Below are 21,928 nucleotides of genomic sequence, written 5' to 3'. Positions count from 1 at the left end.
GAACAACACCTCAAAGTCATTTTGTCATAAATGAGATATGAGATTAAACCAAATTAGGACGACAACCAGGCAGGTGTGTGTGCGTGAAGTATCGATTCTTGTCAATATGTTGCCAACGTAAGTGCACAAATCTGTTACTCCAGTGCAAGATCTGCATGAAAGTTTAATAACCTGACTCTAGAACTTTTACCTTAAGCAGACAACTTTCAAGTTTAAATTGTATATTTTACGTAATATGGATTTTCTACTTTTAAAAGCTTCGTTGTTGATTATGTTGTTAATCATTATAAACCCAATTCACATCAAAGGGAACGAATAGTACTATAAAATCATCATTATTTGTACGTGTGATGGACCACGTGACATTTATGGCGCTTTTTTGTAAATGATAGTTAATTGTTCAAATGATAAAATATCAATTTACGGTAATTTCGTAGTTACCTGAGTGGAAAACATCTGCATTACCGTTATTTCATCCCGCCAAAAGGCTCACCTGTCTGTGGTATAATATACTACATGTGTAAAAATAGTTACTCATCTGTGAAAAGTTGTCATTGTCATGTAAATAAACACAGCGATGACTTTATCGTGCTTGTCGATGGGATAACGGTATACAATAACAGCTTGAGAAACGGTATGGGGATAAACAGATGTCACAACATTTCACGCACAAATCTTTATTGAAAAAACTAATAAAACACACAATGCAAATGTTATTTATAAGGCTTACGAACGTAATAACTATAAAAGGCAACAATGTGAGTATATGAAGACCATCATATCTTGCATCGAAATGTTATCTTTTTCTCAATTTTTGATTAAAAAATTAAATAGTAATTCTTTTTTCCCTTAAGAAGCAAACAAAATGTTAACAAATTAAAAAATAAAATCGAGCAAAATAAGAGAGGTCTTTGACCAACTAAACCATAACATAACTAAACTAACTACCAACAAAAAGCTTGATGAAATATTTTGTTCGTTTTTGGGGGGACAATTGTCCAGCCAAATCGACAATTGAAAACATTTCAGATTGATGTTTAAGGACAGTAATCTTAATATTGCACTTGTCTGACCTGTTAATGAATAAATATTAACAACATAAAAATAAATAAATAAAACAAAAAAATTGCACAATTCCGACCATACGTTTCTTTTGCTGCAATGCACAAATCAACGTTTTAGGACAGTTTTTGTATTGCACATGTCCGGCCTGTTATAAACAATAGATAACGATACAAAATGAGATAAAAAATAGATAAAATAAAAAATTGCACACAACTCATATGTTAATAGTGCTACAATACGCATCATAACGTTTTAGGACAGTTATTTTATTGCACATGTCCGGCCAGTTTATAAATAATAAATAACAATATAAAAATGAATAAATTACAAAATTGCACATAACTCCGACCATACATTACGTGTGCTATAATGTGCACATTAAAGTTTTAGGACAGTTATTTTATTGCACGTGTCCGGCCTGTTTATAAATAATGAATAACAACATCAAAACATAATGTAATAAAAAAATAAAATTGACTGAATTCCTTCACTTTGGTATAGTACATATTGTAACAAAAAATTGTATTGCGCTTTGAAAATAAACTGAAGTGTTTTAGATTGGTTTGTAAGATGAAACGATAGTTTTGTTTGTTCTGACCAAATGAAAATTAAAAGCAATCTAAAAGGTATATTAATGACCCGATAAAGGTATTCATCAATAATAGTTATCAAATTAACTGAATGAAACAAAGATTTGATTTGCTCAAGTGAATTCCAATAGAAAAATCAAACAATCCGTCACTTTTCTTTAATAGTTTACGGTACTTTAAAAACAATAAATCATCCAATATCAATATTGCACCTGATTGGCCTGACACACAGTATTAATTGCACGAAATAAATATTGCATGAAATGGATATTGCACGAAATGGATGTTGCACGAAATGGATATTGCACAAACTATAAAAAAATCAAATACAATAAATTATAAATATATCATCTATATTGCACTCAGGGTATTGCACAAATCGACTTAAAATACTATCAACAATAGATTGCTTAAATAACGATAATAGCGCATTAAATATAAAAAGTAAAATACTTAATAAAATATAAAATAATTATCTAAATACTTTAGTCGGTTTAAACAGCAATAAATAAAATCTATTGAATGATAGCAAATCAAATAAAAAAAAAATATAAAAATAAATCATGTAAAAATAAGAATACTTAATAAAACTTATAACAACTCAACATAATTCACGCGTGTCTTATCCATGAAAATAAATGAAAGAACTTCTCTCTAAATGTATTTATACTTCTAAAGGCACTAACTTGAACTTCATTGATCATTCTTGATGTTTTTCAATACTTCTACCAAAAAAAGTTAGTAAAGGGTTTTAAAAACTATATATATTTATGAAAGGCACATGATATACATTATAATAACATATACAATACATAAGATTTTAACATGGACGACTTACAGAGGGCGGAATCTGTAGTAAAATAACCTGAGGATTTTCTGTTGGGTGACATTTATTTATGTGTCTTGTCAATCCTGGGGAACTAAAAAATGAACTTGCACAATATTTACACTTATACACGTCATTGTTTTGTACTTTTATAGTCTTATCTGCTGTTAAGTTAGTTGGAATCTGACAAACATCACAGCCGTTCTTGTTCGAAATGTTATTGTTCTGTGGTTCTTCATATGCTCTCGTCGTTTGTTGGTCATTTGCATGATTGAGCACGTGTTTTCGCAAGTATGCCTGACGTCTGAACGTTTTTCCGCAAGTTTCGCATGAATACTGGCCTTCATCCGAGGGCGAGTGTCTGAGATCACCGGCTGTCACTGATAAAATTCGTTTGTTTAAGTTCAAAGGTTTCGAATTGTCCAAAGTCCCAAGTTGATTTAAATTAATATTTGCTGGTAAAATTCTTGATGGAACAGATTGTTTATTTGAAATGGTCTGCCTTGGTTTATGCCAACGTCTATGTGAGGCTAGGTTTGCTGGGCAGCTAAACACTTTGTCGCATTCTGGACATCTATATTCGACATGAACAATACGCGGGCATCGATGCTGCGCTAACTTGAATGCATCTTCATAATGTTCTTTACAAAGGCGGCAAATATATTCACCAATTTTATTTTCGATCTTCTCTATGGCTGCCCTAGCCTCGGGTGTTACTTCTACGTAATTATAAGTACTATCAATGTCCCCATACACAACTTTGCCTTCATCACAGTCGGAAAGATCTTTGATTATACAGCCAGAAACGGGAGAAGACTTATCTTCATCAAAGTTTATTTTTCGTGCAGCTTTTGGCTTTTTTATTGACTTTGGTTTAATTTCATTATTATCAGATTGTCCCCTCCTCTTATTAGGACTACTCTGTGATGGTGAACCCTTCGGTGAATAAGATGGTGAAATGTTTGATGAAACACTTAGCCGGTCAAATGTTGAATAATAAAACGGTGATGGATAAGAACTAGTACTTACAGTTAATGGTGACTTTGTTGGTGTGAAAGTCAGACATTCCGATGTTTTATTGTTGTTGCTTACTTCACAGTTGTTGTTTTCCGCATCCTTTGATACCATTACCAAATTGAGGGGACTAACGGAATATCCAGAGTCAGGTGATCCATAGTTTGTTTTCACATTCTCCAACTCTGTTGTGTTTGAAGTTTCATAAACTGGCGCATCTTGAATGGTGTCTTCGCCAGAATTGCTCCGTTCCCTGTATGAGACGGTGTTAGAATGTTTAGTTCTTTTCACAAGAAAATTCCTCGGCATTTTACTAAGATTTTAAACAAGATAAGGCACTATTGGTGAACGCTAAAAGATAATTATTATTTACATTTGCACTGACGAAAGGTAACGAAAGTCGGAATTTGGTCAATATCTTTTGTATTAATTATGCAAGTCTTTTGTTTCATGAATGTTCATAGCACAAAATTTTCAAACGCTTTCTTTGGCGCCTTAATTTTTGACCAAATCCAACTTTTTTTCATTTAATTTTAGTTTATATAGGAACGCTAGAAAACGGCACACGATTTGCTTTTGAATATTCATTTTGGTCGTGTGGCTAACTCCGCCCACTAGTATCTTCTCAACTCCTTTGTTCGCATTGGCAAACAATCTATGGCTATGACTTTTAAGTAACGTTATTTGAGTTTCCCACAACTGTCGATCTTTGTTTAATTATCGTATCGGTATTCTCAGGTAGAATTCTTTGTTAGCAGGAAAATCGGCAGCATCTTGTATTGGAAATCCATATATGGCCGTGCAGTTGAATATTTTTACATGAAATTCCGAATCTCGTGAGAAACAAATTCAAAAATATTTTTTTATAAATAATTTTGTAACTATAAGGTATAAAAATTGAAATAAAACTTATAACTTATTTAATTATTTAACTAGAATGTATCTAATAACAATAATTTAAGCCGTTTATAGAAAAGTTACATAAGATTGACTCTTTCCATACTTACAGTGATTAAAAATGATAATTTCCAAAAGTGATTTTTTTTTTTAGTGTCTTTTTCAAGGACTTGTCCTTCAATTTTCCTTTATTTCTATCAATTTTCATTTGCATTTTTCTTAACATGTTAGTATCCAATCATCATAAAATGAAATTGTGTTACCAAAGATAGAGTGAAAAAATACAACACCTGCCTTTGTTTCGACGAACACATAATTTTTAAAATATTTTGCTTCATTAACTTAAATTTAAGGAATTAAAAAATGCGCGTGCTTTACTAGAAAAGGTTTTGCACGTGCTAATTTGCATACAGCTGCCAACACACGATACAACTTTCACACGCATTTCTTTGTGATTAAACTTATCTGAACTATAAATTTATCCTTGTAATTTTGGATTTTGAAAATCGATAGTCTTTAGAAGTTGGTTATTCTAATTTCTTTGTCAAAGACCATTGAGCGTGCCAATATACCGATGCTATTAATTTAGAAATATGAAATAATAGCATAGCTTCAGAAAGTCTCTGTGAATATCAGAAAATAATTTGCAATGTTTTGTATTATGTAAAGAAACTAAACAATGTTATAATTATTTTGCAAATTGTAGCGATGTTTTTATTGATCTTTATTGATAATAAACAACATAACTTTACTGGAATTATCCATATAAGCGAGAATTAGCTGTAGTAAAACATAAAATTATGCTAAATGTTGAAATAGTATCAAAATCTTCGGAAAAATCTTTTTGTATAGTTTCTTACAATGTAAGAAAAAAAAAACGAATTCGATTAACAACTTATAAATGTAACTTTTTGAGGTAATTTACAAAAGTTACAGTAAATATTGCTAAAAAATATAATTTAAAAGTTCGATGTAAATACATATTAAAGTTTTTTTCAAGTTATGAACTATACTGTTGTTAAAAACGCGCGGAACCTATAGACTGGAAAGCCAAAAAAAAAAAGAAGAAGAAACTATTCCTAAATGAAACACGTTGGACAGGGACTTGTACTGTTGTCGTTCATGATAGAAATACTTATTTTTTGTGTTTACTTACACTTTCTTCTCATCTCTCCCGAAGTATGTCATACCAACTACCCTTGAGACGTAACCTGCTATTCCATATTTAGAAAACAATTGCTATCGCCCTCTTATAGATTGTAAATATGTGCCCAAAAGGTTATTTAAAAGTTTATGATTTTAGAGTGCAAACATTTTAAAATTTGATCTAAGGTGTGCATATAAACGCGTGCATGTAAGAATGTGTGTGTTGGAAAAAAAGGGGGGATGTACACCATCCTTAAGAATGTTTCGTTGAATACGAATGATGGTTATTGGACCATCATCAAAAAGTTTTAATAACTGCAATTCTTAAATTATACATATTTGTACCATTTCGCACCTTAAATGGCTTGTACAATTGTAAAAATATGACCTAAAATTTGAGCAACAGTTAAGCCATGCAATTATACTGAATTCCGTGATTCACATTTATTGTTTGTTTGTTTTCTTTTTCATTTTTTTTTCTTTTTTCTTTTTCTTGTTTTTTCAGTTTCTTGTTCGTCTTATTGTACAAATATTTGCTATAATTTGTGACGTTAATTCTTTAATAATTTTTTACATAGGTTTCATTTTGTTCTAATGATTATTCGTACACCACTACATTCATTAAAATTTTAAGTAAGGTAAAGGTCCCAAATTTCAGAAACAAAATGGACCAAATAGAAATACCGAATTCATCAATTTGCACCCATTTCGTCACAAAGCTGAAAAAGTTTCAGAATATGACACAGAAGTATATAATCAGTGCGTGGAACGGACTGTTTCCTAACATCATTCATATTGCTGATGAATATTCTAACATTTCTGTTAAAACAATTACTGTATTTGATCTCGACTGTCCTCGGGGTTTTGCCGTTTATGTACTTTTATCGTCAGAATGTAATGCCTATCTACATTATCTCCAACTTCAATGAGGCGTTTTACACAACTTACAACCAATTCATTATAGCTATTTACGATGTCCATTTTCCTGCAAGTCTCTTAATCAATTCCTAATGAAATGAATGGAATTGCGTGATAAGCTTTCATCTCATTTATCATTTTTAATTACTTAAATCATTTTCTGCGAAATAAACGTTGTATTTGACATAATAACTGTTTGCTTTCTGGCGACAGCAATTTTTATGAATACACAGAGGAATCTGAAAGATTAATTTTTTTTCAGAATTAATTCAGCTTTCAACTGTATCTAATTTTCTATTCAACATGAAGAATGTATTGATTAAAATATTTCCAGACCAAATTTAGAAAAAAAAGAAAGAAAGAAAAATTATTTCAATTTTAAGGTTACAAAAGGTCAGGTGTTGTCTAGTGACCGTTGTTTATAACGGTGTAGTTATTTTCACAAAGCAACTATTAGCCCATCTGACCATACCGACAAAGGGTAGCGCACGGCAGATGTTCCCACGACCGTGAATGTGTGCGCGTGGCGGGAGAACGACAGTAGTACGACACACAAAAGCTATTCATTATGTTCGTACGAACAATGTCCCATACAATTCTTAACGGTAATGTTTACAGTATTACCTGAGAAATATTTACTGTAGTTTTCTTCGAGTGCTTTTCTAACTGAAAGTAACGGTATTTAAAGAAGATAAATTTATTGACATAATAATAATAAAATATTGTTGATACACAGATTATTAAAAGTGCTTTACAGGTATACAAACATCTGTTGAATGACTGTGCAGCGGGAGAGAGAAGACAACATATGGCAGCCGTACTTATTGCGATCAATACTATTTAATCATTCAGAAATATCAGAAATATAAAATTTAATAACCATCACCTGTAGAACAGAATACAGGTATGCGGTGAAATATCTGATTACATTTTCATGAAATATCATGCAACATAATACGGACCCAGGATTATGAAAAGGGGGAATCTTTTTCGATAAAAAGGAAGTTAAATTCGTTTCTATTTTGATTTGAGTCGGAACAATTTTCGCTTCGTCATAATTTATAGGTTAGCGGGCCTCTTCCTGAATCCGATATTGTAGATTTCCTCAGAAAAATACCCTCGAAACCAAAATCCAAATTAATCGGCCATTACAGTAATATATGGAAATAATCTCTGAGGTGTTTATTTTGTAAAATGAAAACTAAATTCTGAAGACCGTAAAAATGGTAACTATAGAACAATTTCAAACATTCTCTTACAGCCGACACCGTGGCATGACAAAAACTTAACGACAATATCAATTTTTAATCATATTTTGAGGTAATAAAATGACTTCATTTATTAAAAATGTTGTGGTCAAAATTTTGCACTGACATTCAACAATGGACAATTTTTAATATGCACCCATCAGCAGGTGCATGGATTTTGTTTTACACAAGACTATTGCGTGCAACTTTTTTTTTCAAATTGGAATATGAATTATCCTTGAATTGATCCCATAAACGAATGTTTCAATAAGATTATATAAATCGATCATTGCAGGTATAGGGTATCTTTTTAATGTTTGTTATTAGGTATTTTATAACAAGAACAATGAAAGTCTGGCAACATGGCACCCTCATAACATATTACGAATTTACATAACAAAATAATACTGGAAACATGTGTTGCCATACATAGTGATGCGGGACTCAGACGTGAAGTCACTGGTTGACAGGAGATTCCATTGTATTTTACCGGAATGCAGATGTTACCAAAGAAAGTAGTTTATAAATGATAGACTGTGATTATGCATGCTGATAAAAGCTGGATAAGACAAATAAACATGGTTTACACAAATGTTCATATCGTTAAAAATCGTTATCAGATGAAAAATGTCCTTTGTCATGTGTCATGTTTTGTCATTTTTTCGTTTTATCAAAACTTAATGTTTTTTTTTTCTGTTTTTATTTGTAAGCATAACAATACTGAAAAAAAATTAAAATTTACTTTAATATTTCAGTTTTATATAAAAAAGGGAAACAAGTTCGATGTTTATCTTGTAACCGTACTATATGTAAATATATAATTCCAATGCCAAAATACAAAAGTTAAGCTTAATACCGGTATGCCTGTACGGTTTTGATGTTTAGGTTGTATTATGTCAAAGTTGTCAAACAATAGCTGGAAGTAACCCGATTGACAGTTAATTAAACACACACACACACACACACACACAGAAAAAGAAATAAAAACAAACAAGACGAAAAATGAAAACTCTAATTTAAGCCCGATTCATCCTCAAAACTTATCTTGAAGTTTTAAACCAAATGCAATATTTCACACAGTGTGATTTATTTGTTTCCTTTTCACTTTTAGTTTTTGTTTAAACATATTTTATTTGCTCAAAGCAAAAAGGATCAGATACAAGTAAAATATACTTATGAAGTCGTCTCAACAATACAATATACATTACAATACAAATTAAATGTGAGCATGCATTATATAATATGAACAACATAAATATTACTAAACTATAAACTCGGGAAAAAGGGAAGGGGATGAAGAAAGAACGACAGAGATTAGGATGATGATGATGATAATGTGCGTTTCACTAAACTCGTTCATTAAACTATTTTTAGAAGATGATGTTAAACAATTCTCTTCAATAAGTTGCGTGTAATATGCCTTATCCTTTTTTCTGAACTGCTTTTTTTTTACATTTAGTTCATTTCTCTAAATTTTAGTAGCAATCGGGTTCTTGCTGGGATGATATTTTTCTTAATGTTTCGATAAATTTCTTTTTGATTTTTACACCGTGTATCATACTTCAGTAACAGTTACCATATTGACTATTCAATTGGATATCGAACATTCAAAAGCAGAGTTTGATGATCAGATCCGTCTAAAAGATGGTGACAATTAAGTTATACTTAAGTTATATATTAAGTCTTTTTGGTAAGGAACGAATTCCAAAATTAAAGAATCAAAATAAACGTGATTAAAACAAATTTCAAATTGATTTTGACATAATTTATGTAGCATGCTTTCTAACGTTCTAATGCAATGAATGTTCTGTCATTTCAGGTTAAATTTCAAATTAAAGGCGGGACATCTGTGAAGATCGTATCAATTTATCATTAAGCCGTTAAATGAACACATAGATATGGTCACACCAACGGCTCATTGAACATACATTCGCATCACTGATTACTAATGTAATTGTATTTGTGGTTTTTTATCCGGGTACAAAGACATGGTTTTAATGAGTTTGTCGCGTGCCAATAATTTTACCGTATAGTTTGTTTATATTATTTAAACCAGTATTTAGAGATGGAAATCGCAAATAAAACCATCAAGATGGTGTGATTGTTCTAATTGTAAAAATATTTGTCAAGTGTCTATTTTCAAGATTATCAAATAAATATCGCTTATTGCTTTCAACACTTTCACTGGCTGTCAACTTTAATGTATCCTTTTCTATGCTTAAGCATGTATGATATGATCCGAATACTATTTTCTATCTACTCCCGATCTTTTCGCCTCCTCCAGTCCAACAGTAAAACCTTTGCAGAAGTCAGTGGCGGATTCGAGAGGGGGCATAGAGAGCGTAATATATAATTTCTTTGCATAAAATCATCCAAATATTTTTTAGGATTTGCTTGCTACGATCGACAGTATTCCTTCAGTTCTATGCAATTACCGACCCCCTTTCATAAATCCTGGATTCGCCCCTGAAAGTGGGGCGCCGGTTTGGTTGTACGGGATGTATAAATACGCAGCAACGTCCAATCGAAATATAACGTTGAATTCGACGCCTCGTATAGAGAGTGCCAGGCTCTCTGCACTCTAAAGAACCGTTGCAATAACCCTATCAGTTGTTCTTAGTAGACCTGTTGCAAGGTCTAACATACCCTAATTTTTCAGCGGCAATTCAAATTTCTTACACTTCATCCAGTCGACATATACATGGCAAAACCTTTACCTATTGTATTGATTGATAACTTGTAATCGTCCTGAGTGTACATAAAAAATTTGCCACTGGACGTTAAGCAAGCAAACAACAATCAATCAATCAATCTTTATATTTTTATATTTAACCATACATTAAATCAGAAAAAAGCTGAAGCAAAAAGAAATTACACAAAAAAATAGCATTTAAATTAAATGTCAACTTTTGGACAGTTGGAAATTTTCTCAATATTGGATTTTTTCAAGCTTATTTTTTATGTACAAGTATTATTTTTAGTATAAAATGCCTATTTAAGGCTTAAATTATAGCACAAAGTGTTAGAACTGCATTTTTGCACTTGAAAATTTGTATTGGTCTTTCAGTGGGATTGGAACATAAGCTGTTGTTTTATTTTATTTTTAAAATGAACCAAGCATTCTTGCCTTCAACAAAATTTTCACCTTCTTTTTCGGTTTAATATGCATTGAACCGCTATCGGTTATCAAAGAAAAGGCATCTAGGACATAGATTGATAGCAATCATTTATATTATAAATATTCCATTGAAAGTTTAAATGATTTGGCAATAATTTATTTTTGAAGCATGTTGCTTTGAATTACTACAAATGCTTTCTTTAATTTCCCCTTTACTTTTTCAAAGTTACCCTGGTTATGCCTTGTGGCTTACTTTCTTTTAGACTAATGCTCAAACAAACAGATGTTCAGACTCGGATTTGCTTTGTCATTTATGATATATGTTGAAAATTTATGAAATTAATACAAACATCAAACTAACTTTGAAATGGAGACGGGAATTAAGTTTTATTAATATGAACTCTCTGATGATCAGTTTTAAAACTCTAATTGATTCATCATTTACCATAAAACACGCGGTAGAATATGTTGAAAAACAACAATTTACTCAGCTTGAATACAAACAGTTAGATTATTTCCATGTTTAAATATTAATGAGAGTACTGGCATTTATTAGTGTTGGTATTTAATTTTCTATCTGATTTCAAACTTTACGCTCAAACATTTTCCAATGTATTGCTTGTCCTTTTGCAAATGTCAATAATTTCAATATTTTGATTTTTTAGATGTTTTATATTCTGATTAGTTTGTAATAACAGAACATGACATTTGAATATTTTCCGATATCTGTATAAAAAATCAGTCATCTATTGAGCGTCAATTATAGCCATTAAAGACCGTCACTTATTGCATTTAAACACGAATGATGGCGGTATTGTTCTTTAACAGCGTGTTGTCTTATTCTCTCCTGATAACTGAATCACTCGTTTGGATGAAGCCTTTGTCACGACTCCAAATTGAAACTTATATGATACTCCAAAAATCTCTTCAAAACAGAAGAATGCCGGCAGAAATTCACACTTTAGAAGATTAAACGGAAACTTGAAGCTGGAATCACGCGTTTGGTTCCTTTGAGAAGCTCAGCGGTAGTTCGGTTTATTCCCGTTGTTACCAAACATTTTATACAAATTATCGCATATTACTTGGTATTGGCAAAATTAATAACCGTCCGACTGTCACTTGTTGGTATAGAATCTACAGAAGTGTTTTATTAAATGACAGATGCATAGATTAATCTAACGAACGGAAATAATTTCAGTGGAGAAGCAGCGAGATAGCAACGATGTAGAGTAGAGTTATGATCAATATCGCAGACGACACAATGCACGTGCAGCCGCGCGAACAGACGAAGAAAGTTCGAAACAATGCTGAGTTTCCAGAGAGTTGAGTAATTTCTCTTAAATAATTTCAAAAATAACAAAGACATGCGCGTTAGTAATAATGAAACTTAAATCATTATTCATCAAAAATCTTTAATTTGACATTTTTTGAAAGTCGTGTTTATGGTTGACTAAATAGTTTTGTGAAAATTCCATTGGCGTAGAAATGATCGTTACGATAACAATCCAATTTAACAGTTTTCTATCAATTTGAAAGCAATATTTTATATTAACTGGAATAATGTTGAAATCGCCGACAAATACGCTAATTAAATTGTTAGTCATTGAGACAATGTTCGAATGAAAATATGGATTTATAATTTTACACTGGTTTTAAAATATGACCTTTTTAAAGTTCACTTTATTTACACCATTACGGACTAATCGCTTCATCTCTTTACGATCGTTTAATTTCATCAATATTTGAAAAGTTCAGTGATCTTTTAAAGAAGCGGAACAGATGAACAAAATACTTCAAATCGTCGTTACTGTAGGTTTAAAGGCAGAAAGGATTATGAAATTTTATTATATTTCTACTTTTCACCTGCTCAACAATATTGCAGGCGCGTGCGACAGGCGGTTTCTATGATCGATTTGTCCAAAAAAGACAGGTGTACGAAAGTATGTACCGTTTGTCGCGCGCGTGAATGTGAAGCACAATAGAAACCAATATAATTGGTTAACATTTTGTATTTGTTGTAGGGTCTATTTACCTGCTATAATTCCCATAATTCTGTCAAAAAGTAGAAAACAAAAGCTATGCAGTGAATTTAAATAAAAAAAGGTCATAAAAGGACATTTATTTTCATGAAAGACGTGTGCCGCTCGCGTGTCACCTGCTGTATACGATTTTATTAAGTTCGACATGAAAAGACTTTAAACTTAAACATGCGGTTTATATTATTTATTCATGATTATTCAATTTCTAACTGGACTGTTTTTGATCTTTTTGAATTAAAATTGATCTTTCTTTATTTTTCATACAGTTATTCTGAATTTTAGATGTAAAGAAATGTTTTTACAAATAGTTGTTTTAAAAATCGTTTTAATGAAAAAATAAGATAAGATTTTTTTTTATTGGGAAAAGACAATTATTCTGAGTATCAGTAAACTACAATATAAAATATGTATGAAAGTATTGTTTCCTGAGGCAGGTTAGGAGTGACTGTTTTATTTGAAAAATAAAAAAATGTCCCTTTTTTCGCTTCGTAGTGTAAAAACTTAACAGGTCTTTAAAATCTACGATTACATTTTGTTCTACCCCGTCTATAACTGTAAGGTCAATCAATATCAAAATATTGAATGTAATGCTTAATAAATGCAGAATTGACAAATATAAGTTATAACCGAGCGAACAAGTGTCCATTTTAAGATTGCTATAATTTGGGACATATGCAGATGAGCAACGAAATATTGCATTTTTTATATTCTAAATGATAATTATTCAATCTGTGCATTTAAAAAGAAACAACGTATTTTTTTTATTATGTTTGATTGTGTTTTTATATATAGACTTATCGCAGTTGTGGTGTGATGTTTGCAAGAATTGCTAGGGTCCGTCTTAAACTTGCAGTGAGGTGAAATTTTTTTTTGCTAAGTGTTGAAGGCCTCACTGTGACTTTGAGACGAAGAACAGCAATAAAAGCACTGTTCCTTTGCTTTTTGTGTGTTTTATGAGGTGCATGTACTGACTTTGTGTCATGGATGGTCCCCAATACCCTTCCTTTTCTATTATCAAAAGCAATTTTTAACAAATGAATAAGTTTTAAAAAATTTATATGGAGCTTTAAGTAATTTTTCACAAAATGATGGTGAAAACGTTCTTCTTTCAAATACATGTTATCAAATAAAAATCTACATTAGAAAATGTGGTATAAAATCTTAACATGTTGTTTTCATCATATAAACTATTTAAAAAATGCACATTAAAGCATACATTAAACATTAAAAAGTTGAAAAATATTTTTAGATGATATTTTTACTTGAAAAAAATCATTTTGAAATTTTAATTTAATACATTTACAATTTCTGATGGCGAAATCACACAATACATTCATTATGATATTAATTTCACATTTATTTTTAGGTTCCTTGTTAGTTTTTGTTTTTGCGCAGAAGCAGACACACACCTGCCCCCTGTCACAATGAAGACAAATATAAATTTGTCTTTCATTACGGAAATCTATATCGGCTGCTGTCGGTATTTCTTTAAGGTAGCACACGAGTTATAATCCTGAAAAATCCATAAGACACGCGCATGGCACCTGCATGAAACTTCTCTATTTCGTTTTGCCCGCCAAGACTTTTGATAAGCCAGCTGCCTCAAGCTTACTGCCGTGCCGGTCAATAAATGTCAATGCAAAATGTATCTTGGGAGAAATTTCTCTAATAATTACATATGAAATGTCGTAAAGTTTTATTATATAGATTACCAAATACAAAGAAAATACGAACAGAAAGCTATTGTACGTTTCTTTAATCAAACATTTAAAAAAGATACAATTGTTTGCAAAACAGCTTGTTAATAAATATTTGACAATAAAATCCCAAACCATAATTTAAACATACACAACGCAATCTAACAAAAAGACCAAATTAAGTCAATTAATCGAGATAGTTCAAAGCCTACACATGATAAGTTGATAATATAAAAGATAATTTTTTGTAATGAAAAATGATTAAATATAAATTGCAAAATGTTATGAAAACAGAAATTACATAAAAAGTATTTTTATCTAATAAAAAAGCAGCTGCCCTACTGACTAGATTTTTTTAATGAAGATAAATCTCATTCAAAATATTTTATTTATTCAAAATATCCTTAGTCTTGATTGCATAACCAATTCGTTACTTAACGCAAAAATACCAAATATTGTGAAAATGGCGCAAGTTTCAAGACGAATATTTTGTTAAAATGTATGTCAGCTGTTGAAAAAAAATCTGTTATCGGAAAAGATGTCAAAAGTTTATTTCATAATTTACCCAACTTTGCATAACGATAGATAAGGTGTTTGACCTTAGTTTAATCCCTTATCACTGCATTATTAAATTAAAATTATTCATAATTCTAATAAATTTATTAAAAAACGACAATTACCAAAACAAGCTGCCGTCACAACGTTTTATCAAAGTAAAACTATAACCCCGTTTATTTATTTTAGGAGACAGTCAACACATATTGCTTCAATCTTAAATTGTCCATTATTTTGAACTATTGCTTTAAAAGTTCAATACTGTATGTATTTTTGTTTTTATTGTAAAGTATTTCCATGACAACACGGCGTTTGAAAACATTCAAAAAAGTAACTTGGCTAGTAAATACATCTATTTTTTCCTCAAGTTTCTTATATATCACCCCAAACTTTATAAATAAACAGTTATGTACCTGGTATTCGTTTTTAGACAGCAAGCCGATGACAATAAAACAATAAAAACAATAGACACATAGAAATGTCTATAAAAGTATATCAATTTCTCAATTGCTTCGAGTCTAGAAAAGTTGTGAACAAATTGCCGAAAATGCCAAAGATCCTGCCATCAACACCAAATTTCTAATAAAGGACAAAAACATTAAAGTCAAATGAAAAACAATCACAGACGAGCGTACTGTCATTGGACAGGCACAGGGTCATGTAAATTTGATGTTGGTAATATCAACGTGAGTATGCAACGACTTATAAAAAGTGAAACGAACAGTACAGAACATATGATTTGAAACGTATGTTATAGATTTGGAGCAGGTTCAGGAAGGGTCAATATTTCCTAGAAGAAAATAGATCCTGAAAATACGTTTTATGAGGAAATCTGTCGGAAAATGCATAATGACATTTAAAAAAAAATAGTTAACAGAAAAATATAAGATTATATAAATAATGAGTTTTAAGTGTTTTATGACATAGTTTAACCTTCAGACCTTTCTTGTCCTATTCCTTCATCTTTAAAAGAAAGACAACATAGATAGTGCATTTATTTCGACAGTCTCAGAAGGGAATGAAAAGATGAAAGTTTAGATGCTAGTATATGAACTGCGAGTACTCTCAGATCTGTACTTTATTGATGTAGTGATGTATATATACCCTGCCACGTCCAGTCTGTGTTTTTGTTACTTGTTTTTCTGCTTTGTATCGATCTGATGAGTTAAGCCCTTTTCAACTGATTTTTATAGTTTGTTTATATGTTGTACTGTTACACCACTATCCCAGGTTATGGGAGGGTTGGGCTAACATATTTAACCCCGCCACATTCTGTATGTGCCTGTCCCAAGTCAGGAACCTGTAATTCGGTGGTTGTCGTTTGTTGCTGTTTATCATATTTTTGTTTCGTTCATTGTTATTTACATAAATCAGTCCGTTAGTTTTCTCGTTTGAATTGTTGTACATTTGTCATTTCGGGGCCTTTATTAGGTGACTATGCGGTGTGGGTTTTGCTCATTGTTGAAGGCCGTACGGTGACCTATAGTTGTTAATTTCTATGTCATTTGATCTCTGGTGGAGAGTTGTCTCATTGGCAATTATACCACATCTTCTTAATTTTATATTATATGCATGTACATTTTCTTAGTTTCGTAAAGATCGTTTATGTTTCAGTTCATTATCTACTCGTAATATCAAATAGTAAAAGACTTCTTTATCGAGATCGATTTTATTTGCCGCCTATCAGTTTTTTGACAATTTTTCCAATTATATGACTCCTAGCGTTACGGAATTTTTTCCCTCAAATTCCAACATCCTATGTTCATATGAAAAATTAATTGTGTTATTTAACATATATAATATTTATACTCAATTTATTTTTATTTTGGCTTATTTCATATAACACAATGCATCATATCATTTCATCATGGATAATACCAGAAAAGGAATTTGGTGTGCGAAGGTTCTGCAATACCAATGCCATTTTAAAAGAGTATTTAAGAAATTCCAGACGTCAGTAGACGTATCTGATGAATTTGAATTTCTATGAATCCGTAGTGTGGATGAATGATGTCACATACAGTATAGCACCTTCCGTATTGACAATGTGTATGTATGTGACATATTGTCACCTCTATCGTTCCTTTCTGTCAGAAAATCAATATATAATTAGTTTTGTTTTGATTAAAATTATATAAGACAACAAAATTCCTATGTTTCAAGATCAATGAACACAGTCTCTTTCAATACTTGTAATTCTTCTCTGCGTGACGTCTGAACTCTCATTTAAAATGCCCGGTCATTTGACCAATATGTTCAAACTTCAAACCACTTAGGCTTTGGATATAAACTTTATTCATATGTCTGTTATATAATTCATAAATTTATTAATTATGCCACACAAGGTTAAGCTCTGGCCCTCGTTTCACAATAAAATCTTACGACTAAAATTGATCGTAAGTCATAAATAATTCAGTATACTTACAATCAATTTTAGTTGCAAGATATTTTTGTGAAATGCAGGCCTTGAGTTACAAATGCTTTTCGTTTCATTTGTTAACGCTAAGATAGTTTCATATCCGCGAAGACAACTGCTGACGAAATTCCTGACTGTGAGTAGTTACATTCAAATGAAGGCAAGCTCTTAACTTGTGTCCAATCCTTTTGCTTGATTAATGCAATAAAATATTATCAAATCAAATTAAGCAAGCTCAAAGTAAATTCTGCTTATCAAGAAAAAAAGGTCACATTTACACTCTAATATCGACCGCTGCCCTTTCTAGTGGATTGTATGTAGTCACGTCGTTAACACGACAGACAGTAATGTCTAAAGTAAATTTGTGTACGAAAATTCAATGAAAAAAGGAAAATAGATGAAATATGTTATTTGTGGTTTATACTATAAATAAGCCAATTAATATTAACCATAAAAATACAAGAAAGACACAATGATTTTACAACAAAGGTACAATTATAACTTTTACCACTTAGTCTTTTAAGAAAACAAAAAACAAAAAAGACACGAAGGGCAATAGTTATATTATTTTGCCTAATAGATAATGTCTCATACAAAGACAAAGTTGGGTTTGAAAAACCGCTAGACTATTCATTAAATTCCTGCAAGTGAAAAATAAATCATTGTTATTATGTTAAGGTTTCCCATATTGCAGATCCGATTTTACCCTTCTTCTGGGTTAGAGGATGCACGGTTGTAATCCGTCAGTTTGTCTAAACTAATGAATTAAAGAGTACGTTGAGTCTATTACATTTTATGAACCTCTTATTTCATATTTCAAAGAAATAATTTTTAGGTTTCTTTTAATTTTTCTATTTTCTCAAATGTCTGACCTACGACTATATATATATACAAGTCTAGATTGAAAACAACGTTCAAACCTATGATTGCGTTGGATAAAAACCGCAATTTTTATACGTGTGCATGCAAAACAAATTTCTTGGTAGAGTGGTCTAAATACAGCACAAACAACATTTTCCAAAAGACCAAAAAAGTGAAAAAGTATATTTTAACAAAACGCATTTGACTAGCAGGTCGAACAACGGATGTTCTTAAACCCTGCTGACTGCCATGGCGATTGCCAAATAAACAGATCACCAGATGTAAAAATGGATCTTAATTTATTAGTAATATACCAAACAGAAAACAATAAACTTGCGGAAAAGATGGTATACCGCAAACATAATATATATATATATATATTTGTATAGATAATTACATTTAATGTTTCCTTTTTTTTATTATTGGTGTTGTTTTGTACACTTTTTAGGCGTTTATATAATTTATTTATTATGTACATGTATCGTTTCTCGTAACGACACAGCGCCCTCGTAAGAAAGATCGTTGACTAATATCTAGACGTTATATATATCTATACTACTAAAATAACGAGGTCCAATTTGTTAGCCGGCATGACATAAAAACGAAGAATCAAAGAATCAAAGAATCAAAGAATCAAAGAATTCAACTTTATAGATAATTATATAGGACAATGGTGTTGATTAAAAATTACACCATTCCAGGCCCTTTTGTTTTCCACATAATTAATATTACCAATAATAAACAAGTTCCGGGTCGAATCCGATACCGATACCAATAGTACCTTTTATCTGTCACCTAATCTGTACGTTCCGCCTCTGTTAGGCACACCACCAAACGATGTATTTGAGATTTGCTTTATAATAAAATAAATAAGCTTTATTTAGAGTCGGCATAGTATACAAATAAGGACACAACATATATATACATTTATACAGGAGGATTTTGAAAAAAAATAACTCAGCCTTGATAATAACAAAAATGAATGGTTTGTTCTGTGGTAGTTTGAAAATAAATAACCTGACTTACAATGTATTGAAAATAACTTGGCAGGTCTTTTAAGCCATTTTATAAATGCTATTCTGAAGTATGAGATGGCACCAGATTCTTCCAAAATTCGTCTTTTTTCATATTTTTTTCGGGAAAAACTTCCCAAATCTTTTAATAATATAAATATTAATGTATTTGAAATGTTTGAAAATGGGTTTCATTTCACTCGAGGTATATTGTTTCGTGAACATTTACCTCACTTTTATTACAGGGCCGTAACTACATTGAGGCAAATGCCTAATGTTGGAAATTTCAAAACAAAAGCTTGTCTTCATATCAAATTGTTTTCACGGCAAGTGTCTTGCAAGAAGCAAGTTCTGTTTACCCTCTGACGTAGCCCCTGTTTTTTGAGATCCATGTTTCTCATTTATTTTTATTTTTCAGTGTTGATTGTCTATAATGTTTTGTGTTTTATCTGTTCCCGGGTTTGTCTTTTGTTCATTGATTGCCCTTCTTTATGACTATTCTCTTAGTGTTGCATTCTATTTGTAATTTAGTAATTATGTTTTAAACTTGAGTTTTATGATATTTAAGGACCTTTTGTCTATTACAAACTACTTTAAATTGTATCCCAGTTAGGAACTACATCAAGTTATAATTGAAATGTGTTATAAAAACTGACTTGACATAGTTATATCAATGATAATCAGCCCCCTTTTAACTTAATTTTAAAAAGATCATAATTGACAGGCATAAAAGGTTTTTCTGCAAACTGAAACATTTTTTGCTTTGTCCTACATATTGGTCTTTTGATGCTGTCCCTAAAAGTACACTAAATCTATATATTTTGCTTTGAGACCAGAATATTGTCAAAAAATTAAAACAGAATTTGCGTTTCAGTTTAAGAAAGGGTCTGGGAAACGCGCATAATGCATGATTTTGTGCCATTTTTTCTATAGCTTCTTGGGGCCTTCAGCGAACACCAGACTCTTCGCTGATTTTTTTTTGTCTCGCTCCGCTCGGCGAAAATGTTTGGCAACTTTTAAAAGAGGCTAGTTACAGCCCAGCTTTAATACCTTGTACGTATGCAATATATGCAATTAGCAATTCAGAAGATTAACTTCCAGAGGATGATGATTAATTCTGATTGACTTAATTGACTATGTTATTTATTTAAGAATTTAAAAATTGTATGTTTTCAAATATTATAAATATAATTGTGAAAATAGATAATCAGTCCCTTGTTTTAATGAAAATGAAAAATCATGCTTCAACAGTGCAGAAAATAAATAATCTGTCCTTTTGGTCCACAAAAATAAATGACCCATCCAAAACAAATCCTCGCTTCTGTGACATCGTGACAACACCGCCTGCACCGTGTCAAGCGCCCTAGACCACTCGACCACCTAGGCTACATAAAAATATAGCTTTCGGTGGTCATGTGTATAATAGAAATTAAAATTTGATGTGGCGGCATGGTAATTAACATTATCATCCTTTACGAAAGACAAAATAGCTGATCTGAAAGGTACACCATCTACTTGCCACTATAAATCATGTACTTTGTTACAACCCTAGATAAAGCGAAGCTATATTTTATGTAGCCTAGGTGGTCGAGCGGTATACGGTGTAGGCGGTGTTGCCACGATGTCACAGAAGCAAGGGTTCAAATCCCGCTGAGGGAAGAACAAAAATTTGAAGATCTAACATTGTTGGACTAAATTTGAGACGAATTATATATATATATATATATATATATATATGGATTGGAGGGATAACGGAAAAAACACGCTTAGGCCTATTCCCTTTTAATATATGACTAAAAATTGGTTTTAATATAAAAAAAAAAACTTGATGGTCTCATTAGTTACTCAAGATTTTCAAAAAAATTCATGGATGTCTAGTTAATACTTTTAAAAGAGTTGCAACTACATAGCACAAACGACAGACGAAAAAAAAATATCCCTCTATATCAAAACCATTATTCATACCGACCATTTCAAAATTCAAAGTTGCATACTGCCATAAGGTACAAATAAATTGCAGAGAGGTTTCCTGAAAACCATATAAAAGTTTAAGAGGAGATGCGTTAAGTAGATAACCGTCTGTGAAAAAAATATCATATTAATAAATGATACAAAGTCCATGTTTAAAACTAGAAATAAACTTCCTCGATAGATTTATTGTAAAATACTATATCGTTCTCAAAGTTTGATTAAAGTAATTCACGAATGCTATAGTACTTTTTCAAAGGTATTGGATGGAAACTTACTAAAATTTTTGAATTTCATTTCTTTGAATTCTATCTTGTCCGTTGTAATTACAGTCTGCCCCAATTAAATGTTTACCATGTTGGTACAATTTAAATGTGCGATAAGCAAAGCTTTATTAAATCTAGATATATGTTGTTTCTGTATACCTATAGTCGATTGTTTTTACTTTTTGGTCTCTGGTGGATAGTTGACTCATTGGAAATCATACCCATATCTCATTATTTATATACTAAGGCTCTTAAAAGATATTTTATTTAAGTTCCTCACTTTCATATTCAA

The 21,928-nt window shown here is 31.2% G+C and overlaps 1 protein-coding gene across 1 annotated transcript; it reads right to left on the bottom strand.

Annotated features, from left to right (window-relative positions):
- Positions 1-661: 661 nt before the first annotated feature.
- LOC127738676 (insulinoma-associated protein 1a-like) lies at positions 662-4,239 on the bottom strand. Its single transcript, XM_052250004.1, has one exon. It carries the CDS (start codon positions 3,802-3,804, stop codon positions 2,476-2,478), a length of 1,329 nt encoding a protein of 442 aa, XP_052105964.1. The 5' UTR covers positions 3,805-4,239; the 3' UTR covers positions 662-2,475.
- Between the last annotated feature and the right edge of the window lie 17,689 nt (positions 4,240-21,928).

The sequence above is a fragment of the Mytilus californianus genome, unplaced genomic scaffold (assembly GCF_021869535.1).
Source record: "Mytilus californianus isolate M0D057914Y unplaced genomic scaffold, xbMytCali1.0.p SCAF_4, whole genome shotgun sequence".
NCBI classification, from domain to species: domain Eukaryota; kingdom Metazoa; phylum Mollusca; class Bivalvia; order Mytilida; family Mytilidae; genus Mytilus; species Mytilus californianus.
Note: the sequence above shows the minus strand (reverse complement) of the source record. Positions and strands in the feature narration are given on the sequence as shown.